Source organism: Patagioenas fasciata, chromosome 2 (genome assembly GCF_037038585.1).
Source record: "Patagioenas fasciata isolate bPatFas1 chromosome 2, bPatFas1.hap1, whole genome shotgun sequence".
Taxonomy (NCBI): domain Eukaryota; kingdom Metazoa; phylum Chordata; class Aves; order Columbiformes; family Columbidae; genus Patagioenas; species Patagioenas fasciata.
Window position 1 is genome coordinate 75749111 of NC_092521.1, and position 27329 is coordinate 75776439.

The 27329-nt window shown below is 41.7% G+C and overlaps 1 protein-coding gene across 3 annotated transcripts in view; it reads left to right on the forward strand.

Moving 5' to 3' along the window:
* Positions 1–2923: 2923 nt before the first annotated feature.
* Positions 2924–27329, forward strand: part of ADCY2 (adenylate cyclase 2) — a 224471-nt gene continuing 200065 nt past the window's right edge. For 2 of the 3 annotated variants that reach the window (XM_071804444.1, XM_071804445.1), the window contains exons 1-2: positions 2924–3263; positions 21820–22017. In XM_071804444.1, the coding sequence (XP_071660545.1) occupies positions 3033–3263; positions 21820–22017 (429 nt within the window). In that variant the 5' untranslated portion in view covers positions 2924–3032. The remainder of the gene's footprint in view (positions 3264–21819; positions 22018–27329) is intronic. The other variant, XM_065832081.2, reaches the window with a different exon arrangement.

Consider the following 27329-nt stretch of genomic DNA (forward strand, 5'->3'; position numbering starts at 1 on the left):
GTTGAGCCAAGTAAGGATGTATATTTTAGGCTACCTAGGGAAATTGGTCTCTATAAACATATGACATTTCAACTCAAGAAATGACAAAATTGTCATTTGACTGTAATAATATTCATGTAATTAAATGCATCCTGGGTGGGGGACGGGGGGGAAAGTGTTAACATCTTAGTTAAAAACTAGAGCATTCAAATCAGAAGGTCAAATTTAGATTTAGGTATTGTGCAGTTTTAATTACCTTGTCCATACATAGAACATTGCAGTCATTAATTATATGACTGTATTGTAATTTTTTAACTGGACTTTTGCCTCTGACTATAGATCTGCACTAAGCACTGATGGGTGTTGTAGACATTAAGGTATGGGACGTTCCTAGCTAGAGTTTGAAGAATGAATTAAAAGATGCAGGTTTCTAGTTTGGAGAGGGAGCGTAAAGGGAGTGAGTCCATCAGGTGGGCAAGAAAACAAAAAGTCAAATGGAGACATAACCTGGCGCTTCCTCTTGCTCAGCTGTGAAAGCATCTTATGTCTGATCTTTCAGAAGGGAGTTACGCTGAACTCATAATTCTGAAAAGGCACAAGATACCACTGGGCAACCTTTGGGCTAATTAAGTTTTTGCTATGGAATTATAATTTTATTTCCTGAGAAATTGCATGAGATGAATATAATGAGAAATTAGCTGTTACAGGCATAAGATCTTACTGAAATAACAAACGAATGACATGATCAGTTTACTAAACTCTTTGGAATGGCCTTTTCTGTTCAAGTTCAGAGAGGGGGAAAGTAGTGGAAAGCTCTTCAAGCACAATTACCCATGGTAAGAAAGACAACCAGTACTGTCAATATTAACCTACTGTGTAAGTTTCAATGACTTTTGTGGACATGGTTGTTGTATACATGGAAGAGAGAACATGCTTCATTTTGCCTGTTCTTGTCTTTTACATTTTTATGAGTCTATACAGAATCATGTAATTATTATTGTATTTTAAATAAATACTAGCGGGATATTAGCCTTCCCATCCTTGAGAGATCAAACCTGACATGCCTCAAAATCCCAAATATTACAATCTGCTTTTTAAAGTTTTTTTTATGTTGTAGTTCTGGTTTGTCTTTTGATTTTTTTTAAACCTCTCTTGCTTATGGCGCTATATAAGTGTGTGTGACAGTGAGGGTGGCCAGCTCCACAGTTTTCAAAGTGACTGCAAGTAAAGCCTTTTCACATTGCAAAAAATTCTCACACCCACCTCTACTAACTCCTTCTCAGCAATTAATTCTGCCAGAATGTTCTCCCCACATAGATTTGTGTTCATCCTTCAATCTTATCACTGCTACTTCTGAGAGTCTTTCGCCCTTTCTCTCCCAGAACAGTGGGCGCAGTTGTAACTTTCCACTTCTTCCTCATCTGTTCCTTCTGCCCCAGCAAACACTTCAGGGGAAGGAAGAGTGAAAGCCAGGGAGCTTTTCTTTCTGCCAGCCAGCTGAGAGGTACGGAGTGCAGGGAAGATCAGGTTTCATCCTTGTTTCAAACCCAAGGAATCTAAGAAGTGTATGTGTATGGATAGGGCTTCTGAGCTACATGTACTATTGGTTTCTCTGCTTTATCAGACTGGTGGTTGATCTTCTGGATGAAACCATGAACAGTGCCAGAGAAATAAGGCAGCATTAGGTGTTAAAGGGGCAGTTTTGTTCCATATCATCCTAGTTACCTGCCTTCTTTTCTACCTGGCTGCTAACCTTCTGCTCTAAATCTCTCATGACCGACCACTTATAGTAGCCCAAATTTTCACCTTCTGTATTATCGCAGTACACACCCAAGTCCCTCTTGCTCCTGGCATTACTCCAGTCACCAGAAGCCACCCGTAGACATTTAGTCCCAGTAGCATCCATGTCACTTTTGTCTCTTCTTTTCCCTGGAGACCTCAGGCATCACTGCATCCTCTGGAAGCTAAAGGATGTGGCAAAGCAACAGCAGAGGCTGGAGAGTGGGTCAGGGAAGGCAGAGAGAGATTTGTGCTGTGGGGATGGACATTCCGTGAGGCAGTGGGCTGGGGAAAGAGAACCGTGTGCATGTGTTTACATAACTTTAGCTGGTAAACGCTGTGTGTGATGGATATGTAACTTAAGTGAGTTACATGGCTAGTTTATTTCAAGTGTCTGCTTTGTTAGGAAAACTAACTAATATTCTGGTTTGTTTCAAGTACCTGATTTGTTAGGAATAACCAACTCCTTCAGAACAAGGAAAGTAGGGGAAAACTGTATGTTACACTGCTTCCTAACGTGAATTCCTTCTTTTGACAAAAATTGAGGTGTGATTTTTAGAAAGGAGATTCAGCCTCTGGGAAAGGTACCTAGCGAAGCAGACTGGCCAAGCCCTCCTCGCCTTGCAGGAGTAACTTCAAAGAGATTTTCAGTCCTATTTCCCTCTTGCGCCGGGAGGTGCTGCCACGCACCCGCGGGAAGGCGCGGCGCGCCCCGGAACTGCCCCGCTGCGGGGTCCCCTCGGGGGTCCGGGAAGGACCGGGGCCGCGGCAGGCGGGAGCGGCACACGGCGCGCCCCCCGCCACCGCGCCGGGCCAGCTGCTGCCGCGCTGTCGCCGTCCGGAGAGGCACCTGAGGAAGCACCGGATCCCTCCGGGAGCGCCGGGGCCGGCGAGGTCTCGCAGTCGCACGCGGGGCAGGGACTGCTTTCAAGGTCGCCCGAGGAGGCGCCTCACGCTCGCGCCGCCGCCCCTTGGGTGCTTGTTCTGGGCGGCCGCCCGCTCCCCTCCTCGGCGAGGAGGAGCGACCCTCCCGCCCCCACCTCCGGAGGAGCCGGGCGAGGCATGTGCGTGCGAGGTGGAGCTTTCCGGAGGGGCACCGAGCCCTGGGCTGGCTGCGCGGCGGACGCCCGCCGTACCATGCCGCTGCCGCCGCCGCCGCCGCCGCGGCTCCTCCTCTCCGCCTCCCGCGCGGGAGCGCGCCCCGCTCCACTCCCCGGCTGCCTCCTGCAGCAGCGGCGGCGGCGGCGCTGAGGGAGTTGCGCGGGCTCTGCCCGATGTGGCAAGAAGCGATGATGATGAGGAGGAGACGCCGCTACCTGCTGGAACGGGCAGAACAGGCGGGCGGCGGCGGCTGTGGGGCGAGCGGCGAGCAGTCCCGCTCCCGGGACTGGCTCTACGAGTCCTACTACTGCATGAGCCAGCAGCACCCGCTCATCGTCTTCCTGCTCCTCATCGTGATGGGCGCCTGCCTGGCCTTGCTCGCCGTCTTCTTCGCCTCCGGGCTGGTAAGAGACGCCCTCCCGGTTTGGGACCCGCGCCGCCCGGCATCTCCGCTCCCACCGCCGGGCATCCCCGCTCCCACCGCCCGGCTGGCAGCTCCGCACCCGGCGCCCTCCGCTGAGTCGAGGCGGGTGGGGCGGGACGGGACGGGGCGGGAGAGAGCCGGTGCTGCTGCTCTTGCGGAGGAAAGTTGGTGGCGGGAGGCGCCGGTGTGGCGGCGGGCAGCGGCTGCGGGTCCCGGGGACCCCCCCTCCCAAACTTTGCTGCCCGATGTTTTGAGGCGGCGCTGGAACAGCGGCAGCGCGGCTGGTGGGGCGAAAACTGAGTCAACAAGCGCATCGAGTTTAATTCACTTAATTCGTTGACTCTGCTCCTTTCCAACTGGCAGTTTAGCCGTATTGGCCTTTTCAGTGGCAGGGTTTAAATCGCCGCACAGAAACGCAGTCCGTATCAGCACCTGAAGTAAATTTTTTTTTTATGACAAGTAGGCAGGGGCCGTTGCCTCTTTGTTTTCCCCCCTCATTATGCCGTTTTCTAGCGTTCGACCCATTTTCTCAAGAAAGCTTTTGGAGCAGAGCAGCCTTCGTTTTTAAGGGAGATGAAGTTTGGTCGGTCGGGTACCTTTTCTGCATGTCCAGTGCGGGGCTTCCAGCCTTTGGCAGGGAAAATATGCCACAGCGGCAGATGACAGTCGGCATCAGTTTATCTCACCCAGAAATCTGTGGCGTTTTGCCCTTGCGTTGAACGCAAAGGAAAAGCTGCAGAGGGCAGTAAAATTCTTGCTCCTTACAGAGTTTTCCTGCTGTTAGTGATTAGAGGCAGGCTGTTTACATTACTGTATACTTTTAAAGTGAAGAATGGGGATTTGAGGGGGGTCTCTGATTTTTTTTTTTTTTTAAATCATCTGATGATCTTCTGGAAAGCTTAATGTTTATTGAATAAAGCTAATGATCTCTAAGAGCGTGGATAATAGGTTAGTATAATCTAATGGATTCTCTTTTCTAGAGGCACTGTATCTTAACTGCTTAAACAGAGAATCCTGCTTTCTTGCTTGTTATGATCAAACTTTTGCCTTAAAAACTGCAAGTACTTCTTGCAAGGTTATTTAAACTTAGAGTTAATTTTCTTTCCTTTTGATATTTGCTTTAATTATTTTTTGAGCTTTAAGTGCCATTCCTGCTAAATACAAAGCAGTTGTAAAAGAACTAATGTGACGCCAGTAATGCCGATGCCTCATAATTCAGTTGTTTACTGCCTAAATGTCTGAATTTTTGAGCTCTGTGTACAAAATACAGGTTTAACATCTTACCTAACTCTGGTGTGTCAACTTGGATGCTTGTCCATCAGGGATGATGGAAATCGAAGTCTGTCAGATATTGAGGCTGAAGCATAGTTAGGTGTGGAGATGTACACAATAATCACCTACAGCCAAGGTGGCAGAACGTGGGCTGGACAGTGTTTAGCATTAAGTTTCATACCTTTCGGTCATGGTATGATCTAGAGCCATTTATGAGTTGCATGTGCTTATTTTTGTAAATCATTCATGATAACAATGGTGGCATAACACTGAGCCTAGATCAAAGGACTACTGAAAGTTATGGAAACAAAACTATGAGCTGGCTGAATCTTGCCAGACATTACTACTGCAGAAAGCGTGAATTTTATAGTTCAGTCTGCATTTGGAATTCCAGACATACCAGAAGAAGAAAAATGCTTTTAAAACCTTTTTCCTGAGCCTTTATCTCCCTGTGGCTAACAACTGGACGAGCGAGTGGAGAAAGAGGTGGGGTTCATCCTTAAAGTTTCCAGTCCATGGATGAAAGTAACTTCAGGCGGAGAAGAAAGCTTGCCTATACGGACTTCGAGCCACAGGATGTTGGGCAAAATCCTTTGGAGCCCTGCCCAGAATTTCACCTAAAAGCGTTTTATTATAGTCTAGCTCTGGTTGCATTTATGATTAAAATATTCCTGAAGGTTTGGATCTGTTTCTCCTGCACCTGAATAAAGAATACACTTTTTATATAGCTATGGAATCTTAGTAATTTTTTTTTTTTGTGGCCGAATATATAAAAAGGACAAGCAGTTATAAGTGTCTCAGCCACATGAGCCAATATTAATATCCTCGTCTTCATTTTACACATCTAGTATGTATGCAGTTGTTTTGACAGAAGATGTAATTTTGTAAAGGAGGTGAAAGGGAAGTGGGATAGTTCTGTGTAGGTCTGTGCTGTGCATTTGAAGTGAAAGGAAATATTTTTTAACAGTTGTTTCCTTTATATTTTGTACAAAGCATTTAAGATTTTACTGAAAATTACTTAAGCCTGTTGTGGAAACAAAACTCCAGAATGACTCACCATAACACTTGATTTGGATTTCTTGCTTGTACTTTGAAGAACAGCTTAGAACGTGGAACATGGCATCAGACATGGTTCAGAAAAAAATGATAGTTTTGAAGCACGGAGCATTTTTATGTTCTAGGATTTCTTAAAAAGGAATGAAACCAATGGAAGTGAGAGGCTTTCCTTCTATTTTAATTTTTTATTTGATTGTTAAAATAGACCAATGTGATGTCTGAGTTGCTTTTTTTTTTTTCTTTTTTTTTTTGGCAATGTGTTCTTAAGTGTTCCCAAACACAGCCAACCACACGTGTATTCCACGTACTCAGCTATTTCAACCAGTCAGAATATGGGCTGTAGCCTTGCTGATTTCAGATGAAAAATTTATAAAAGCTGTTGCAAAATTACAGTAAATAAGATTACTTATAAAGTGTGCGCGGAAATCTGATTACTTTTCTTTCAGACAATGTGCTGCTGTTGTTATTGAGAGAGATTTATTGGGAGATTTTACTTCTGTTTGTTTCAGAAAAATATTGTCATTTTGACCTTTGGGATTAAACACTATCTCCTCAAACACGAGACGGAAGACTCCCAGAGTCTACTTGAAAGATGACCATTCACAGCTTAAAGTTTTAAATAATGTAGTGATGGTATCAACCTGCGAATTTCCTGTGTCGAAGTATCATCTGTATTTCTCTGTACCTGGCATGGACTGAAAACTGTCAAAATGAGATCAGTCATCCATGTTTAGCTCCTGCTTTAATTGATAGAGAGTAAATTATTTTCCTAAGCCTGTGAAAGCCTTGCAGTGCTCAGAAATGCCAGAGGTCAGGTTCATTTTTGGTCTGGCTATAGTCTTGTTCTTTCAATATAATATGTAGGACAAACTCATTATTTGTCCCCGTCTCCCTTTTTAGTGCTAAAAACTTATGACCATTTTTAGTGGTATCTAGAACAGCTTTTTCTTTGGCCAGAGCATATCTATTATAACTGCAGTTTATAAGAGAAAAAAAATCCAGTTTTTAAGTTCATAATGTGAAGTGTGAGTGTATCTGAAATATCTGCAGTTGTGATGTTTAGTTTCTTCTGCAGCTAAACAAAACTTTGACTGTAAACAGGGATGATGCTCAAATTGTACAATTTATTAGAAGACCATAACTTTCCTTTATCCATGTATTTTCTAGACATTAAGCATGCCCAGCCCGTAGATACAGGCTTTAATAAAAAACTACAGTTCAGGCATATCAGAATCTTTTAGCACAGGTAAAGACCTTGTGGTCTAAGTGGGGAAGACCTAAGTCTGCCAAGATCTTCTTTCTGTCCCTTTTCCCAAAACTCAGGGTCCTCCAGTCTGCTGGCAGATATGCTTGTTTTCTTTTAGGCTTGCCTGTGCCCCTTGCTCAAAGACTGCAAGTCTGCTATGAAGTGCTTGTGCTTTTAACACTAATCTGTGGCCTTTATCTGTCTCTAGAATCATTGCTGCTACATGTGACCTCCTAAAGCTCTTAAGATGTGTTGACCTTTGTTGATGTGGAGCTGCATGCTTCTTGATGATACCATTGGCCAAGTGGAGCATGTGTTGAGTGAAAAGTGCTTCTACAGTGTGGCATTCTGATGCCTTCTCCCTTCTAAAATGCCATGAGATAATTTTGTTTTAGCTGCCTAACGGCTGTTTGATGATCCCCCCAGCCACTTCTTTGAAGTTCCTGAAAAGTTCGTGATTTTGCTGGTAGGCCCAGTTATGATTCCTGAACCTCTTCACTGATTCATAGATCCAAGAAATTGAAGTTTGGCTGCACACCTATGATATGTCACTGACCTGCCCAAATACCTTCTGTAGCAAGAGTGGGAATAGGCAATCTTCCTTAAAGGGCGAGTACAATTAACTAGGGAGGTGTACTTGCAGCATGGCAGATGTAGGAACTGCAGGAACATGCTCATGCAGCAGCTGGTTTTCTGGCATCAAACTGAATTTACCTTCAGCTGATCCTGCAATGGAAGTCGAGGTAGCTGCCTCATTCTGAAGGAGCACATTATAACTTCTTTGTGGCAACGTGGCTGGCAGGGAACTGCCTCTGTGCAAAAAGAAGAGGATGAGAAGAGTCCTGTAATCTTCCTGGGGCTTGAACTGGGGAGTGCCATGTTTTGGGCCCTAGGTCAGAATGACAGCAAATCCTCCCTTCCTCTAATTGATCTTACTCTTGTCTAAAATAAATGTTTGCTGCTTCTGGTAAAAACTGGACATCAGCCAAACCCTTCAAGATTTCCATGATCAGAATCTCATCCTGCAAATGGAGGGGAAACGTCTTCAAATCCATGTGGAAAGAGTAGCTTTGGAAGACATGTTCCATCATTCTCGTGGCAGTATCTCAAGTGACTAGGTGTCTGCAGAAGGGCATCTGTTGCATGCCTCTGGTAATGTGCTCATCTGTACGCTGGATCTGAAAAAGTCATCCATCCACACCAAATGGTCACCACACAGATGTTGTAGTAATGTTATATTCCTATTCCTGAGACGCTCTGTTACAGCCTAATTCCATAGAATAATACAACTGTGTTGTAAGTTCACTTGTACTCTCAATTTTAAGAAATCTTTTGAGATCAACCCTGTGTAATTTAAAGCATTTTTTTGTTCGAGAGCACCAACTGTCTTTCCCAAAGTCCAAGAGTACCCAAGGTCTGAAAGCATTCCTTGGAATCCTTGCAGACTGAAAGTAAGCCAGAGCATCTGCTGTACTGTTTTTAAACTTTGGCATATCTATTCCTCAAAAAAAGAAAGCTAAGTCACAGCAAAGGTAACGAACCAGGAAAATCCTCACTAATTGAAGGACAAGCAGTGACAGGGTTGTTTGCAAGCCTGATGCTGTGATTGTTGTGCCCAGGAGGTATCCTACCTCTTCTTAAACTCATTCTGCCAGATTATTGCAACTACCAAGATGAGGAAGAAATAAAAACAAACATTAGAGTATTTATAATGTCTTTTCTTTCTGTAATTCCAGCTATAATTGAGCATGCATTTCTACTTTCAAGGCCCCTATTAAAATGTTCCATGAGGAAGTCCTGTGTTTCAAATTTTTTTTTCTGGTCTCTAGACACCATAATATTACAATATATTCTTCCAGCTATAGTTGCTGGCTATTTGATACAGTCTTAGGATATTGCTGTCCCTGCCAAATGTTCCTCCCAATAGTATCTTTGGTTGTCTAACAATAGCTTCTGTAGCCAATATTATCTCTTTAGTCAGGCCTGTAAAGATTACTGCATCTTCCTGCCTGAAACAGGAGTTGCCGAGCTTTGTGTCTGGTTTCATTCCTCCTTACTACATCAGCCTGGGCCTTTTCTTGTTTGATTTGCTAATGACACTCCCAGTACATCTGTGATTGCCTTTAATGCTGCTAAGAGCTGGTCTCATTTACCAGTCCCTAACAAGCCTGGAAACATAAAGCCATCGAGATAATGAGGTACCAGTGGCAACTTCACTTTGCATACCTCTGTTTTGTCCTTCATGTTGAATAAACTGAATGCTGAACAAGAACTGGATAAAACCATAGGTATGGCTATGCTGGAAAAATACTTAGCTTTGAACTGTAATCTTAATAAATTAAAGTTTTGTGGATACCCTGGCAGTGGAAAGTTAATTTAATGTCACAAATTGTGACTCAAAGCAGTGGATCCACAACTCCTAATCATTACTGCAGCTGACAAAAATGACAAACAACATACTGACTAGAGCTGTTGTTTACTGAGGTGCAATGGGAATAAGACAGATGATGAACTGGGCTACAATTGTCGGCTGTCTTTATCAGCATCAAGCCAGGTACGTGGATTCACAAATCATCTATGGACAACTTCACAGTGGATCTGCCATGAACCAGTGAATACCTGTCTGCTTATCTTGCTTAAAATTTTTAAAATTGGTTTCAAGTTCCTTCCTGTGGACAAGGAAATGTGATGCATTTATGGACATCTTCAAGCTCTTATAAAAATGGTGAATAGATTTCTTTGGTTGGGCCTTCAAGAGGTCTCCTAGATTAAGGAGAGTCCCTAGGTTCTTTCTCTGAATAAGAAAACTCCTCCTCATCATAATGGTAGCAGTCACCTGAATCTTCCAGACATCACTGTGCATCATTCCATGCTGGTGGTGGTATAGGCATCTGCAAATCTCCTGAGCGGCTGGACATGAGAACAAAGATGTTCCCATCATGGGAAAAAAGTGCAGCTGGACACCTGTGGTGTTCCATCCTGCGCCTACATTCCCAGTCACAGCCAAGCTGTGATCTCACACAAGCTGAGTGCTGCCACAGTGGCTTCTGCATATTTCAGAAAGAACTGAGTCAGCTCAGGCCTTATTGATATGTCATGATGAGAAGCTGACAACAAATAAAACTTCTGGTTTGGGGATCTAGATCCCAAAATAAGTGAATTAGCAGAGTTCTGCTCCTTTTCTTTGCCTTTTCTTTTTTTTCTTTGAGCATCACTCCTGATTCTGTTGAAAAAAAAAACAAAAAAAAAATCCAACAACTATACACTTTTTTTTTTTTTTCCCCAGATCCTTTGTTTCTGTATCTTGAATAAGCAACTTCTGGACACTAAACCTTTTTCAGATGATGCTGAAAATTCAAGAGACTATTGCACCATCTGTGCAGAGGAGTGTGAGGCTTTCTCTACACTTATCCTCCCAGTTGCCTGTTTCTCCAACCTGTATAGAGACGTTTTCTTAATCTCTCATCTCTAAACAGAACTCTTATTCTTAGTGGTGCCTACATGATATAAAAGTCTGTTACTGTTCCTGATGGGAACTTACTCCAGGCTTGTGTCTGGGAGAAGCAGAGGAAGCAGGACCCATCACAACTGGCCTCTCAGCCTTGCCCTCGCGTCTGTTGTCTGAGCATCCACTTCTTTCACCACCTATGGTTCTAGATTTGAAGTTTCTCTAACCTGGAAAATGTACTCCAGGAGCAATGGCTTCTGGTTGCGTGCTTAGAGCGTGCTCCAGAGGGCAGCTAAGGTAAGATGTGCTCTGGTCTGGTTGTGTTTCCCTTAGACCTGCAGGTGCAACCAGTCTGGTGTTTGATCATTGGATAGTCCCATGAGATCCAGTGTGGACTGATGGCTTTTCAGAGCCACTCACTCGGGTTTGCAGAGGTAGTTAGAGCTTGCTTTTTCCACCTACGTCCTCAGGCAGCTGAACTGTGTGTTGTGGGATCCCAGATGCTATGGCATGCACCGTGAACCTGCCCACTGACTGGATAAGCAGGATTGCATTCCATTCCAGGCAAAATTTCCTCATCTATTTCTCCAATTTGCCAGTACTTTGGTCAGCCCTGAAGGAAACTCATAGGAACGCTAGATTCTCCCAGCACTTTTTCGAGCAAGACTGAATTCAGGCTGAAGACTCAGACACGTTATTTCTCCTGAAAGGTGTGTTAGGAAAGGAGATGCTCTTTGAACTTGGCTCAGCACCTGCTTGCTAACACTCCCTCTCTTACAGAGTAACAGAATCATTTAGGTTGGAGAAGACGCTTAAGATTATTGAATACAACCACGAACCTAACGCTGCCAAGTCCACCACTAAACCATGTCCTTAAGTGCCACATCTACATGTCCTTTAAACACCTCCAGGGATGGTGACTCAAGCACTTCTCTGGGCAGCCTGTTCCAATGCCTGACGACCCTTTCTGTGAAGAAATATTTCCGAATATCAAATCTAAACCTCCCCTAGCACGACTTGACACCATTTGCTCTTGTCCTATCACTTGTTACTTGGGAGAAGAGACCAACATCCTCCTTTCAGGTAGTTGTAGACAGTGATAAGGTCTCCCCTAAGCCTCCTTTTCTCCAGGCTCAACAGTCTCATTACCCTCAGCTGCTCCTCGTGAGTTGCTCCTCTTGCTTTATATGCCCTGGCGGATGGATTCCCTTTCTTTGATGCAGCCCACTGTTCTGGTCCTTCCTAGTGGCACAGTGATCTGAGCACAGTCCGCTCTGGTCAAGACCCAGGATGTCGTAGGTTGTCCAGACTGGTAGCTGGTCCTGTAATCCCTGCTGGCACCCCGCTAGCTTGTGCCAGAAAGTGGCCATAGTCTCTCATTTGGGCTTGTTTTCCGCCCCAGTGATTCCAGGTAATTTCCAAACCTGGCTGGGAGGTGGTGGGATTTTAAACACTTATTCTAGCGATGCAATGTCTGTTTAACACTAAAGCAATTTACCAGATTGTTTTTGGTTTATTTGGTTTTATTATTTTCTTAACTGTGCCTTAATGGAATGAGGTAACAGCAAATAAGCCCTCAGCTAACACTAAACATAAATGCCTGGGTTTGCAGGATTTCTTTTGCTCTATTTCCTATGAATGTGTCCAAAGTTTCGCTCTTTTACAGAGATGTGATTTGGTACAGTTATATTTCAAATCTAAGTTAACAAGTTGGTTACCTTTACTTGAAATATTATCATCATAGAAGTAATATCCATTGCAGAACATGGGCCTGATCCTGGAGTCAAAAATGAAATAAGAAATCTCTTTGGTTTGAAGTCAGTTGAACTGAGAGATGTATGAGAGTGTGGGAAGTGTCCTTGGGGGAGTAAACTTTAAGAACCTTTTCTGCGATAATAACAACTGTGTTTAGTAAGTAATTGCAAAACCTCTGGAAAATTTTGAAAAGTAATTACACAATGACAGTACTGACTTTTCAATATTAAAACTATTTTTCATGTTACCTTATCATGCCGATATGTTAAATCTGTGGAATATTCTTGCAAAGTGTATTTTTAAAAGATGCGGTAGAGAAAGAAGCCTAAGCTTACCTTTTTCTTCATTAAACAGACTTCTAAAACAAGCACTTTTTCCTCATATGCTGAAACTCATGTGCTCCCTGGTTCGAATGTTGTGATCCATACTTTTAAGCAAGTTCCATCTTGACATTTTTTCTTGATTACAGCCACATTCTCAAGTTATGATGTCAGGAGTAAAGTGGTGAGGAAAAGTCACCTTTTAGCTTATCTTTAAAAGTGTCAGCCAAAATATGTAACTGTCAGTATTAAATAGCTCAAAGAATCAAATGAGTACTTCAGTATTTCTGACTTCCATAGGTCTATACAGGAAGGCCATAACTTCACTTTTAATATGGGTTAGAGTACAGAAATGTCTTTGAATCCTGTGAAGTAATGTATTATCCATAATGTTAAACTGATGGAGCTCTTTCGAAAATGACATATTTTGAATGTATTTAACTGCAAAGCATACATTTTCCAGAAGTGTTTTACTCAATTCATCTTCATGTATCCACATTTTGGGATGTTGCATTTATTGGAGAATTTCTTTAAGATTATTTTGATACTAAGAGGAGGAAGGATTTTGACAACACCTGAAAAACAAGCAAAACTAAGTCATTGGAGAGGAATTCAGGACTAATACCTGTAGAATAAAGCGTGCAAGAAAGATATATTGATCACTACATTTACAATAATCTAAATGATACGAGTAATTAGCTTTGGAACCTGAAATAATTAGTTTCATGAAAGTACAAACTTTTGCTCTCTTTGCTGCATATTATCTCAGCCCTTTTCAGAAGGGGACACTGCAGAGGGCAGAATGTAATTAACTGTCATTGCTCTCTGGGAAATGGTTTATGTTCTGTGGCTGCCAGCTAGTGTCATTGGGTAGGACAATTTTATAGGTGCACCAGCTGAGTGTTGTAGCCACTAGTTAACTGTGTTGGACCATCTTGTTTTTCCCAGGCTGTTAAATGTCTTAAAGTAAAGCTACTTCAGATAACTGCCAGCTTGATAGAAAATTGAGATGGTGCTGGATGACCGAAAGGCATGACAGTCCCGTTCATGTTCCCTGACCTCCTCTGCACCCTCTGAACCCCAGGTTATTAAATAAATGGTTGTATGCACTGATAGATTTTATATGACATGTGGTTAACAAGATAAGAGGATACAAAAGATGGAGAATAAATCAAGAGAGAGAAAACTGCCGATGTGGCAAATGAGGATGTATAAATAGGAAAAGCTGCTCACCATTCAGATGGGGTGCATGGGGTTTGCACAGGGCAAATTTAGATATATACATATAAAACACACAAACACACATACCGTGGTTTTGCTAATTATGTTTTTGGGAAGGATAAGTGTCTGTCCTGTGTCCCATGGCATATGATATGGTATGAATGGTGACAGGCTCTTGGGGTTCACTGGACACAGCTGATACTGTTATCTGAGATGGACACTAGTTTTAAAAATCGAAAGAGCTGTATTGAAAAACAGTTATGCTCACTCCATGCAGAGAAGAAAAACCTAAAAACTAAATGTTACTCCATCAGTACCTAGCCACTGTGTTGCAGATTTGACCATCCTTGGGAACCTATCTTTTCTAGTTCTTTTGTATTAATTTGGAAGTGGTGGTGATGGTAAGAGCGGAATTGTTTATGGTGTTCATCATACATTGGCGTGGCATAATGGTGCTCTCTCTTGTTTATTCTTTTCATATGTTCTTCATTTTTTAATTGTTTTTGACTGCTAGTGAGTACCAAAGTGATGTTTTGATGGGTCTGCCTATGATAAACCCCAAATATCTCCATTTCAGAGTATTAATAGTCGACCAAGAGCCTGTTGTCATGTGTATAGAATTAGGATCGTTTTGTCTGAGCTGTGTCAGTTCACATACTTCTCCACTGAAATTCATATACCATTTTCTTGCTCAGTAGTGACTATTATGAGATCCTTTTCTCATCGTTGTCAGACTGCTGTTCACTCATTTTCCCAAATTGTGTATGGATATGCTGCACAACATATGGCCTATGATTTCTGAGGACTTTTGTGGGCACTTTGAGACCTTTGTTCTTAAAAAATTTTCCCAGACCTATGGGTACTTCCCTTAGTCTTTGACAGGGATCCCGGGGGAGACAGGTGTCACATCGCATTCCTGTCCTTGGACACTGGAGCACTTTTTGGTGGAGATTACATGTTACTACAGTTTTAGCTCTTTCTCCTTTGAGTCCCATTGACCCTTTCTGGCGAACCCTATGTTCTTTTGGTGATTCTTTTTACATCTCATGTTCCTGCTTTTGTCTTTAATGCCTTATACTGATACTTCAGTTTGAGGCACATCTTCTGACGTGTTCCCTCTGTATAGAATATCCTGGAATGAGAACTACCCCACTCTGAACACAGATACAAAGAAAAAAAAAAAAACGCCTTTTTGCTACAGTCTACTCTTCTCTAACTGTTCTTTTTAATACCTGCATCATCTGTTTGCTTAGAAGTCCTTTTGTAGGCTGCTATCTCCCGATTAAGTTTCAAAAAAGAATTACTACTTACTTTTGTTCTCTTAAAAAAGATTTCTCAGGCTCTTTTCTTGGCCTGCATTAACAAGTCTTTATATTAATCCTGATAAATTTTATTATATTTTTTATTAACCCCTTTCATTTTTTTTTTTTCATTTATTTGTTTGTTTTTTTAAAGATAGTTTTCAGAAGCTTCCTAGCTTGGCTCTTTGGGCATTCTGGTTGTGTTTTGGTCTTTCTTAAGTTTTTTTTGGGACCTGATTAGCGTATGGCGTGTGCCTGTGAGTTTTATAGTATCTTCAGCCCACCTCCAAAGATTTCAGTCTGTAAGCTCCTAGCTCCCCCTTTCAATTTTAGTGTTTGAGTTTTGTTTTTCATTTGTTTGCTTAACAAGCTTTGTAATTATTATAAAGCGGCTTGTTACCAGTTATATTTTATGAAACAGGTTCTTTCCACTTCTTGAGATCAGATTGAGTGTTTCCTCTGTATGAGAGTTTTTTGTTTTTCAGCTGTGCATGAGACATAGACAGTGGTCTGCACTTCCATCTGCTGTTGCCACCCTAGCTGGGAGTCACTGAGGTACCCCTTGACCTCTTGTGTTTTTTTTCTTTCACAGCCTTTCGTATCTGTGCATTTCATAGAATCTCAAATAGTTTCCATCCTGGTTGGATGACCGGTCCTCTGACCATTTATTTTGTTAAGCTTTTGCTGTTTACTCCAGCTTTTTCGGTTTGTGGGGCCTTTAGTGCTATTTGTTGATTCTCCTAGATTTTTAACACAAGCTTTTCTTTCAGTCCATGATGAAGTGCATCACTTTCAGTCTTTTTTGCCTTTTCAGTATTCTGCTGATGGTCTTTTTTTCCAACATGATTTCAGTAAGACTATTGTGTAATTAATGTTGTTTTCCATCTAGCTTCTTAGACTTTTAGTGTTCATATACAAGAGTGTATACTTTCACATGTGTGTTTTATTTATCTGCAATTTTTTTAAAAAAGATACTATGTCCTGGCTTTTCTTTGCCATTTTCTTCCTGCTTGAGTTTTATCAACATCTGTCCTTTCCTTTAGTTGAGAATTACAGGTCTCCATGACATTACTGCTTCTTTCAAACCTTATAGTATATTTCTATAACCTCTTCAGTTTGAATGTTTTCCTGTGACCTTTGAAGTGCCAGCAGACTCATTATTCTGGTTTAGATTAAGCTCAACTACCTTCTAGAGGCTCCCTCCCTATTCCCAAAGATTGCCTGTTCTTTTGAATTCACTTTTAAACACATTTTCTTAGCTGCCTATTGAACCTTTGCTTGTCAATCTGTCTTGTTTTGCAAGTATTTCTCAGAATGCTACCATACTTCTCTGCTTCTTCACTAGCAACCAATATTTTGCCTCCAGAACTTTTCTCTTAACCTTTCCGATGTTACTGTTATTTGCAGAGCAGCGATGGCCTTTGATTCTTCCTAAACACCTCCAAGGAGCCTTTCCAAATGCTCTGTGAGGTCTGATGCTTTTGTATTAAGCAGAGAAGACTGTGATCTCTGGTATTTCAGGCTTTGCGTTCCTGATAATCATTGCTACAACACTGAGGCAGGCAAGGTTCACTCGCAGCTGTCAGGCAAACTTGGAAAAATGGCCATGAAAATTGTTTTGTACTGAGGGAGAAGATGAATGTCTGTATCCACTTGGACTCACCAAAAAGAATCTTCTGGCAAAAAGTGCTTGGCTCTGTAGTCAAACACATGGATGATCAGAAGGGTATTTACAGTACGTACATGTCTGTTCACCGTGTTATCACAGAATCACAGAATGTCGAGTTGGAAGGGACCCACAAGGATCATTGAGTCCAACTCCTGTCCCTGCACAGGACAACCCCACAGTTCACACCATGTGTCTGAAGGTGTTACCCGTTTTCTTCTTGAACACTGTCAGGCTTGGGGCCGTGACACCTCCCTGGGGAGCCTCTTCCAGTGCTCCACCACCCTCTGGGGGGAGAACCTTTCCTAATGTCCAACCTAAACCTCCCCTGGCACATCTTCCTGCCATTCCCTTGGGTTCTGTCATTGGTTGCCAAAGAGAAGAGTTCGGTGCCTGCTCCTCCTCCTCCCCTTGTGAGGAAGCTGTAGCCATGGAGAGGTCTTCTCTCAGTCTCCTCCAGGCACTATTGGTGCCTGTGTACTAACTCGGACAGACCCTGTCAAGTCAAAGAACAGTTCCTTTTGATTTCAGCAGCATTATTACACTGTTGCAAAATGCCACACGTCTTATATGGGGGGATTTTACAGCGCACATTGTTCATGACTTTCAAGTTTGAGCAAAGGCTCCAGGTGACCAGAAAGTTTTCTGGAGGATTTGAATGAAGTCTTGCTACTCTAATAATGTCCCCATGTACTAACAAATACAAAATGGTCTAGAATATGGCCACGAATGCAGAACCGCTTCTTGCTGGTTATATATGGCATCACACAGCAGCTTGGCAGTTGTAATGCTAATCAGAATTATCTGATCCATGTGATGTGCAAGTTGCTGGACTGATTGTGGATTAATGAGGAGTCAAATATCACTGTGTGCTAACAGCAACTGTAGACTGCACATTAGATTCATTAACAGAGACAACTGAATTTCTCAAGACAACAGACTTCGTGAAACAACTGGATTTGAGCCTGATGCTGTTATCATTGATCTGCTAAGCCAAACAGGGAATGCTGGATCAGAGGCAAAAAATCTCAGACATGCAGCTACGTAGGGCCACAGTGAAAATCAAAAGCTTCATTGACACAGATTTCAGGACGGTTTCATTAAAAGGCTCAATTCAATTAATTTTCTGCTAGTGTCCTTGAATATGTTGCACAAAGCCCAATAAAAGAATAATAATAATTAAAAAAACACATGAGAAAGCTTCTAACAGGCAGCTAAGCAAGAAACACAACCAAAGCTCTATGTTCTTCCCCAGCACTGGACACTTTAAAGATTCAGGTGGACAGGGTGCTGGGCCATCTTGTCTAGACCATGCTGTTGCCAAGTCTGGACCAGAGGGTCCTTGAGGTCCCCTCTAAACTGGTATTCTATGATTCCGTGATGATTCTGTGATGGTATGAAAGATAAACCGTGGGTATGAAAGGCAGAGGAGTTTTTCTAGTTTGTGGCTTCAGAAAATACCATGTGGGCTTGGAAATAGCATCTGACCTTAAAGACACTGCACCATTTCTGAAGTGAAGACGGACTAATAGTGATGGAACTGATGGAAAAGAAATCTGAGAATGCTGGCCAAAACTTTTCAGTTGTCCTAAATGATGAAGTACTAGCTGAAGCTGTACAGCTACTTGGCCAGGAGCAGGGTATGGCAGCTCCTCATAAAATGGAAATTTTTCCAGCTGGCTAGCAGATGGCACATAGTGCAATCAGCCATAAGCAAATTCACTAAAATATAAAACCATGGGATAAGATTCATGAGTAGCCAGAAGACTTTTGCAGCTTTTTGGCTTTGTAGAGACGTATTTCTTGAGATGTTAGAGAATTGAAATGCTGTCCAAAGGGAAGGGTGATGACATGTCTACTGAAAATCACTGTAGTTCTAATTCTTTCATGTCCTGGAAAAGGCCTTACAGGAAAAGCCGGGCAATTTTTGCTTTAGAGATGATTAAAGAGATTCTTTCAGTCAGTCAGGTTAATGGAAGATGTCCTGTTTTGATTAAGTGAGACAGTAATCCTTTAACCTTGTATTTTTTTAAACACTCAACATTTTTGAAAATAAGTGTATGAAATCATATGTAGTTTTAATGTCTGAAGAACATTATTTGCTTGTTTTCATATTTGCTTTCAGAGAGTGTTTCTCTGATCTTAGGAAAAACTGATTTTAGTAGGAGTTTTATATAGTAAATGTTTCGAGTTAGTTCAAAGTGTGTGGTATTTCAGATCCCAGCAGGAGTCTTCTGTATATAGACTGCTGTCAAATTCCAGTAGGTGAAAAGAATAAAGTGAAAAGTACTAAAAGAATGAGAGACCATGGTAAAAGTTTTTATGCTAAAACTGGTACTTTAAATGCTTGTTTGTTCATTTTTATAGAGTACTTCATCAAGCTGTATGGTTTTATGTAAAACAGTGAAGTGCTCTACAGCAGCTTTGCTGTTTAAAATTAAACTGAGGGCATGGCATTATCTGGAAAAGGAAAAGAACAGGATGTAGAATGAGAGAAGGTTGTGGGTTTTGGAGAGATGAGTGAAAGTGATTCTTCAGTTTTGAGTAGTGATAACAAGATTATCACACACTTCTGAAGAATATAGAGGCGTTGGAAAAATTTCTAACAGTAGACTTCCTAATTTCTTCAGTAATTAAAAGACAGCAAGATAGAAGATACTCAGGAAGACAGAGCTGTCAGGCAAGATCCATGTATTGCAGGCTTAGCCATTATGTTCAAAAGTGTCATGCTGATATTTTAATTCCATTACCTCTGGTGTATTTTAATTTCTGTGACTAGCAACCAAATAAGAAGGATTTTTTTTTTTTCTTCTTTTTTTCCCCACCTCCTTTGGAAATGGTTATGGAAACAGGTCAGTTAGCCTTCAGAATTTCTCTTTCCATCCAACATCATCTTTTAACCGGCTGAACGCACTGATGTTTGCAAATATTGGTCAGGAAGTTACAAGTTTTGAATGTCCTGCTCTCCAAGTTACAATTTCATAAACATTTGGTTCCTCTGAAGCAATAGGAAAATATTGTTAAAAGTAATTTCCAAAATAAACCCTTACCTAACATGGACTGCTTTTGTTGACTTGACATGTATTTTACAGGGAGGATTGTGAAAAATCCCCCTGTACACAGTAAGGCTTTCTGGAAAGGATAGAAGTTGTAATAATTATTTTTTCATATACTTTTGTAAGAAACAATTATTCTACAAATGTAATACGCCCAGGCAGGATCTCTTGGCAAAGCATATTTTAATAACGATTTTGCAAGATCAGGTGTTCTACCTAAAGGCAGGCACACCGAATAGGGCAAAAAGCCACTGCTTATATCTCCCCAAAATCCGGGCCGCAATTTCCCTACCCTGTTCCCCATTGGTCGGGTACTTCAGGGTTTACAGACTATCCCGATGCATACAATCTCCTTCCCCTTATCAATGTATTTAAGATATGGATTTCTGGTACTTGGGCTACACTTCCCCCTAAATTAACTTGTCAATACAGGTATCGGTATGTATACAGGTGTCAGTACATATTCTGGGAAGAAACTGTGTATTACATTAAGAATTCATAGTCCGATGTCTCTCAGTCCTTCCCCTCTAAATGAGTTTGTAAATACAGGTATCAGTATGTATACAGGTGTCAGTCCGTATTGCGGGAAGAAACTGTGTATTACATTAAGAATTCATAGTCTGATGTCTCTCGGTCCTTCCGCCCTGCTGGGTCTGACGCCAGGTCCTTAGCTATGTAAAAACAGCAGTTCTTCGTTAAACATTTCTTACACTTCTTAATTGTCAGGCAGAGTAGGGTACATGAAAGATAATCTGCAGCCTGCAGGATCAGATGTGGACTTTCATCATGGTGTTTCCCCTTGGTTTGAACCCGTCAGTGTCCGCATGGAGCGGAGCGGAGCCTCAGCTGAGGGGCGATCTGCTCCTCTCCCCTTCTGCTGAGATGCGGAGGGTTTTGGTTGAGGTTGGGCCGCGGGTCTGTGTGTGCGAGTGGCTCCCGGTGCGGGGCTGCCCGGTGCTGGGGTGCTGCTGGCTTCAGGCCAGGTGGTGCCAGGGTCTCAGCAGTTTAGCTCCAGCTATAGCAAGTCTTACATGCATAAGAATGGAAAAAAAAAAGGGACATCAAAAGGCTTTTAAGTAAGATGTTAAGTACTTAAGTGGAAAACCCAGCACTAAGCAGGATTTATCAGGGCAAAGCCACTACTAAAGAAGGGAAAAATAAATTTCTTTGTGCTTACAAATCATCAAATACATATTTTCAGATTGTCCCAAGATTTCACGAGCATGAAAAAAATGGATACGAGGCTTTTGTGCATGAAGTGTACCTAGCATTAGTGGAGGATTTTATGCTGTGACAACAGTAGCATTTGGGGCCTGCTTTTGCAATCCTTGTTGCTACAAATGAGCCTCTGGAATTCATAACAGCTGAAGGAATGAGCAGACATCCTATGACCAGGCTTTGATGCAACACTGTTGTACTTCAACCAGAGATACTTTTGAGCACATACGGGATATAAAATAAAATATTTATTATTTTTATTAATGGATTTATTACTAGGTGATTTAAATATATTAGTATAGTGACTTCTATGTAAGTTCTCTAAATAATTTTAAATACTCTTAATTCTGAATCTCACTTCAGGTTAGATTCTTGTCCTTGGTCTGGGTGTATTTTGCACATTTTGAAGTAAGCAGTTGCTAAGAGAAAATGTATATGTGTAATATAGAGCCCATCCTTCCAGATAATTATTTTTAACAGGAGCAAAATGTATAATACACAGCAAATGTCACTGTCAAAAAGGTTTTTATAGAGTTATGAACACACAGTTGATTTGGGAGGCATTCTGACAGCTGCAGTCCTCAATGAGGATGCTTGAATTTCTCCTGCAAATGATACCAATCAGAGAAATCTTTTCGTCTGGAGCAGAAAGGCTGTGCAGCTTATGCAGGTTGGGTTTGCCTTTTATTTGCTCAGTACTACAGGCCTGATGCATTACTGTACTGTGATTTACAGTTTTCTCAATCTGCTTCAGTTCCTCAATTTAGTAAAAGAAGTATCGTACAGTAGTATGGTTCATAGTTGTTTATGAAGTTAAAACTCCAAATGACAGCTTCTTACTGTGAAAGAAATCCTACTTTGATTCATCTCAGTTTTAATATTCAGCCATGTCTTTCTGAGATCTCTGTGTGCAATCAGTGGTCTGACCTTTAAGTACATTAGTTTTTAACTTCCTTTTCATTTTCCTCTGTTTCCAGGAAATTGAAGACCATGTGGCATTTTTAATAACTGTTCCGACAGCCCTAGCAATCTTTTTGGCCATATTTATCCTTGTCTGCATAGAACCTGTGTTTAAGAAGCTACTTCGTATATTTTCTCTGGTGGTCTGGGTATGTCTTGTTGCCATGGGATATCTCTTTATGTGTTTTGGAGGAATCATCTGCCCCTGGGACCAGGTAAGAGTGTCATTACTATTAATTTTACTTCATTGGGTACATTTTCAAGAACCATTCCATGCAAAAATATTAATATTCATTTTTGTGGGACATGTCATAAAATGTTTTTGTGACTAAGTGTTTGCATGCTGAAACTCCCTGCCTCTATTATATAAATAGCAAAGAGATGTGCATGCTGAGGATATGGAAATATTTGAAGGAATTTGAAGGATTTTGCTTTTATATTTTAAGCTCCTTTGCATAAAGAACATTTGATTCCAGTCACCAACTTCTTTGTATAGTGAATGTTTGATTATAGTGACCAATTAACATGGCATAAATGCTAGTTTGTTCAAGCCTGCTGTTTCTATCTTCTTCCACTTCAAATGTTCAAGCTCTGAGTGTAGGCTTTCTGTGTTCTTCAGGATGTTCTCTAGCATTGTGAGAGGAAAAATGTATTGGGAGTTTCCTTACATTTATAGGGAAATAAATAAACATGCAAAAAATGAAGTGCCCTTGACATTTTTAAAATTTTATCATGAAGACAAAGCAAAAATATAATTGCATTTTAATGCAGCGCTTTGAAGTATCAATAAACGATGTGCAATATCCAGCACTGTGCCTGATCAACTCTTCTGTGTTCTGCCATATCCTTTTCCTTTTCCCAAGCCTCTCTACGTGGAAATACTGCTGATATAATAATTGTAAAACCCTTCAAAGGATAGAAAAAGGCTTTAAAATATATAAATATGTCTTCTGAAAATTTCATGCTGATTCCATGAGTTTGTTACGACCTTTAAATGGTAGTGCTGTACCTGGGGTGCCTTCTAGGTCTTCAAGATAAACTTGAAACAAATTCTCTGACTTGTTATTCAGATCCTGCAAAGACTTATGCAAATACTGAACTTTAAGTATGCAAGTAGTTCCTTTGAAATCTTTAATTCAAATGATTTAAATTACTGGTGTCTGTTGGTAATATTAGTTTTCGAGCCCTTACCTTTGTGGGTGACTTTTATATTCTCATTTTCTTGGAAGGTTCAGAGATTAATTAGCTATGAAACCGCCTTCTTGCCTTTTTTTTTATCTCAAGTATTTGAAACTACTGAACCGGGCCACACTTGTATGTAATAAAATGCAAATCAGAACATTTTTCTTCAGATACAGATTTCACCATGGGAGTCCCTGTATCTTTGTGATGTCAAGGATAGATAATTCACAGGGTTTTACTACTTTGATGTATTCCTTTTCATTACCAGTTGTGGGATGTCATGCTAGAATGCTTCAGGCTTTCAAGCTTAGATGCAAACATTTAGTTAGAAATATTATTTGTTCATTGCCAGTTCTATTGAGTTTAATTTTGATATGTGAAAGATCCGATAATGATTTTCCAAAGCATGAAAGAGATCTAAGAGGGATGCTGATGTCTCCATCCCAGGGTTGCATTTAGCCTGTGAAGTCTATTTGCTTCCCTCTTAGGAAAGATGCAGGCATTCCCTGGCACCCAAGGGATGTGGCTGGTGGTGTGAGGCAGGGAGGGCTGCAGAGCTCCAGGGAAAAGGCATCATCTTCCCGTAGGTTGCCAGGACACAAGTCCTATGCTGTTTCAGTCTGCTTCTTGCTTTGCGTGCGGGCGTCGCTTGAAGAAGCAGATATTTGGGAGGGAGCTGCAGGATTGTTCTGCCAGCAGCAGCCGGCTCCGGGCAGCTGCTGCCTTGCCGAGCGCTGCAGAGGCTCCAGCCCAGAGCGGGCAGGGCTTTTCCAAATAGCCTGCACCCAGCTGCAGATACGGGGCTTAACTCCAGCGTGTGGGTGTCTTAAGCATCTGTTGGGAGAGAGGCGATGCCAGGGTGGCCCTTGGCCACTACTGGGAGTTGGACATTGTGTGACTCCCCACAGTGGGAACCTTTGCTTCCCCAGACCCATTTTTTTCCCCTTCAAATAGCAGCGCTGTTTTGGCGATCACTTTTGTAGGTGTACTTCCGCCTAGTGTCAGCTAAGAGTATACTATGGGAATATGGGAAACTTTCGGGGAATTTGACACCTTACACAACAGACTAATCACAGGTTTGATGTTTTTGAACGTTTGTAGAAACGCAGTGAGCAGTAAAATACTGCCGTGTATTCCTGTGATGCTGGTGTTTTGATTGTTCTGCATCAAGAATACGTAGGTCAATACTCAGTGTTCTCTCCTATAATTATACATGAAAGCAAATCTGAAAAATCCTTCCTCAGTGATCACTGACAGTTTCTTTGTTGAAGTGTTACATTTTGTGAGTTTTAGAAACATTTCGCTTGGCTTATTAGGGTGTTTTTGTTTCTCCTTTGTCCTCTTTATGAAAGAAAAGAAATATGAATTAAAATTTAAATTAGTTCTGTTTCAAATATGTTTTTGTCAACATAGCTAATTAATTTTTTTTTTTTTAATTCACAAGAGCCAGTTCATGCACTCTTATTTACTAACCACATGCTTTATTTTAATTTCGTGCAAATTACAGCCTAATTTTTGTTCTGGTCCAGCAAAGTTTACAAATACTCTTTTCATCCTATCTTTCATGTCTCTGAATCCTAAGCTTGCTAAAAATATGGCATTTCTTAATTTTAACAGTAACTACTGAAAGATAAATTTTCTGCATACCATACTTTATAGAAATAACATGTTATTCTCTCATTTGTGCACAAGTCTTCTCCCTTTAAGGCGCAGTCTCTCATTCTTTAAAGTTTGGCTTAGTTATTTGAATGTTCCTTTTGGCTGCTTACAACTGCTAAATGCAGTTTTTCTCTTGTCTGAAGGAACCTTAGGTGTGAACTTTTGCAGTTTTGTTTACAATAAAAATACCATGTTGGAGAGACTATTTCGGTTATGAACTCAATATATATTTAATACAGAACAGTTTCTCCTGAGCCTGCAGGCAGATAGCTCAAATAACTTTCACGAACAGTAGAGGGCTGGAAATGAAGTGGCTGGTCAGGGCCGTTTTTTTTTGTTGCTGTTAGAAACCTGTGGGCTGATGTGAAGTAAGTGCAAATCATAATTGGTTTCAGCTATCTTTTTGCGGTCCCTGAAGACTGCTTTTATCTGTCTGCATTTCCTTCTCTCTTGTTCAGCTGCAGCTTTGGATAGAACACTGTTACCAGGTGGGTGTGTGGCTGCTGTTTGAAGGGAAAGGCAGCACAGCTGTAGATGGTTACTCCATCCCTTGAGCTGGTCTGTAAGCCCCGTCCTGGCTCTGTAATCACCTGCTGAGCCTGATCCAAAGACTGTGTGGAGACAGTCATGAACCCATCAACGAGAGGAGCTGGGGTGTTAGCATTAGGCTCTTCAGTGGTGCCCGAAGACAGGATGGGGGACAATGGGCACAGACTGAAGCACAGGAGGTTCCATCTGAATATGAGGAGAAACTTGTTTACTTTGAGGGTGCCAGAGCCCTGGAACAGGCTACCCAGAGAGGTGTGGAGTCTCCTTCTCTGGAGACATTCAAAACCATCCTGGACACATTCCTGTGCAATCTGCTCTGGGTGAACCTGCTTTAGCTGGTGGGTTGGACTAGATGATCTCCAGAGGTCCCTTCCAACCCCAACCATTCTGTGATTCTGTGAGAGGGACATGGAGGGTGCCTTAGTGAGACAGTGGGTGGCTTTACATGAAAAAAAAATTGGGACAGTTATGGCAAATGTCTTTGGTACCTGACAAACTTTTTAAAAAGAAGTGTGGCAACCCTTTCTCATTGGTGTCAGCCCAAGATTCTGTCAGTGCCGAACTTGGCAGTGGAGCACCTGTTTTTCCCTGGTGGCCCAGGGAACTTGGATGCTTTGATAGGACCTACATGTACTACACTGTGTGACAGCCCTCCTGGGCTGTCTGGTAGGAGTTGCAGGACACCTGGCCAGATTTGGTAGGAAAGCAATGGAACAAAGAAAGTCATGCAGAGGCTCAGAGAGAGCGATTGCCTGCTGGCAGTTCTTTCCAAATCTGAGGTGTGAACAATAATGTGTGGAGATGGTTTCAGTGAGAAAAGACCCAAGGGCGATGCTCAGAAAGGTCTGTGCAGAAATCAGTGGGCGGTGTGTTTGGTGGAGGGCCAGCAACGTAAGGCAGGCAAGCTGGGGAAGTAGTGCTGCTGGAAAAAGGTGACATACTGATTTTGTCATGTTAGGACTTTTCTGTACTATAGAAAGGAGAGCCTTTCCTTACAATATGTAAATCTAGTACCTATCTGTAGAGTTACATGTCAGAGAATGAATTTAAATTAACTTCCTCTTGTTTCGCTGACAGTGTAGGTTTTGTACAACAGTCGCCTTTCCATGTCATCCTCTGACATGTCTAATGCTTCCTCAGCCTTTTATACGGGATGTATGTAAATATGTCATAGCACATTGATATCAATGGGTAAAAAGAGCTCTTAAAGCATACAGCGGATGATAAAAAAAGGAGAGTAATTATACAGCATTATACGAGTCTAATGAATTCTATCATTGCTGGATTTTGGTATTCAATTGTACTTAATTATAAATACGTTTGCACAGCCCAGGCACCAGATGTGTTCCTCCTTGTCTATATTCAGTTACAGCACAAAAATTACTTCAAGCAGGATTTGACACTTCTGGTTTCCGAAAAACATTAACCACAGAGTGATGTGTTTAGAGTATGCGTTTAGCTATTTTAGTCTAAATGCTACATTTTGAGCTGAATCTAAAAGACTTTTTTTTTTTAATTTTAATGTCTTGATTTGGAATGGTTCAATTTGGGAGCCTTAGAGCAGCCCTGGTTTACAAAGTGTGGGGAAAATTTTCTGTATTAGTATTTATCATTCTCATTTTTTTGCCACCTGAGGATATCTGTCTATCATGTGCTGAGGGATGAGGGCCTGCACAGAGCTTCTGTGGTTGTGATAATCAGCTCCTATATTAAGCAGTGGGGTGAGCTGATGGATCAACAGAAAGTAAAGAATTTTCTTTATGAAGAATTAAATTGGGTCCCATTTCCACACCTTGCTTGGGGCTTGCCTTGTCTGAAGTCAGCCCTGCTGTAAATTATGTTGTGTTGGTCAATCAGTGCAAAAAAAAGGAGTTAGACGTTTGAAAGGAGAGCAGGGCAGGTGTTGGTGAACTCCCTGAAGCGCAGGCAAGCGAGGATGAGCTGCTGTCATGTGTACCGCTGGCTCAGAATCTGGAGTGTGGGGGAGACTTGACATTTTTTCAAGTTCAGGATGAATCAGACTATCAGGAATGAGTATCCCAAGCAAGGAACTAAATCTTGTAGGGGCATGGTTCAGTACCTTTTAGGTGAAAAGCCATCTGAAAAAGAACATAAGGAAAACCAGGAGAAGTGGACG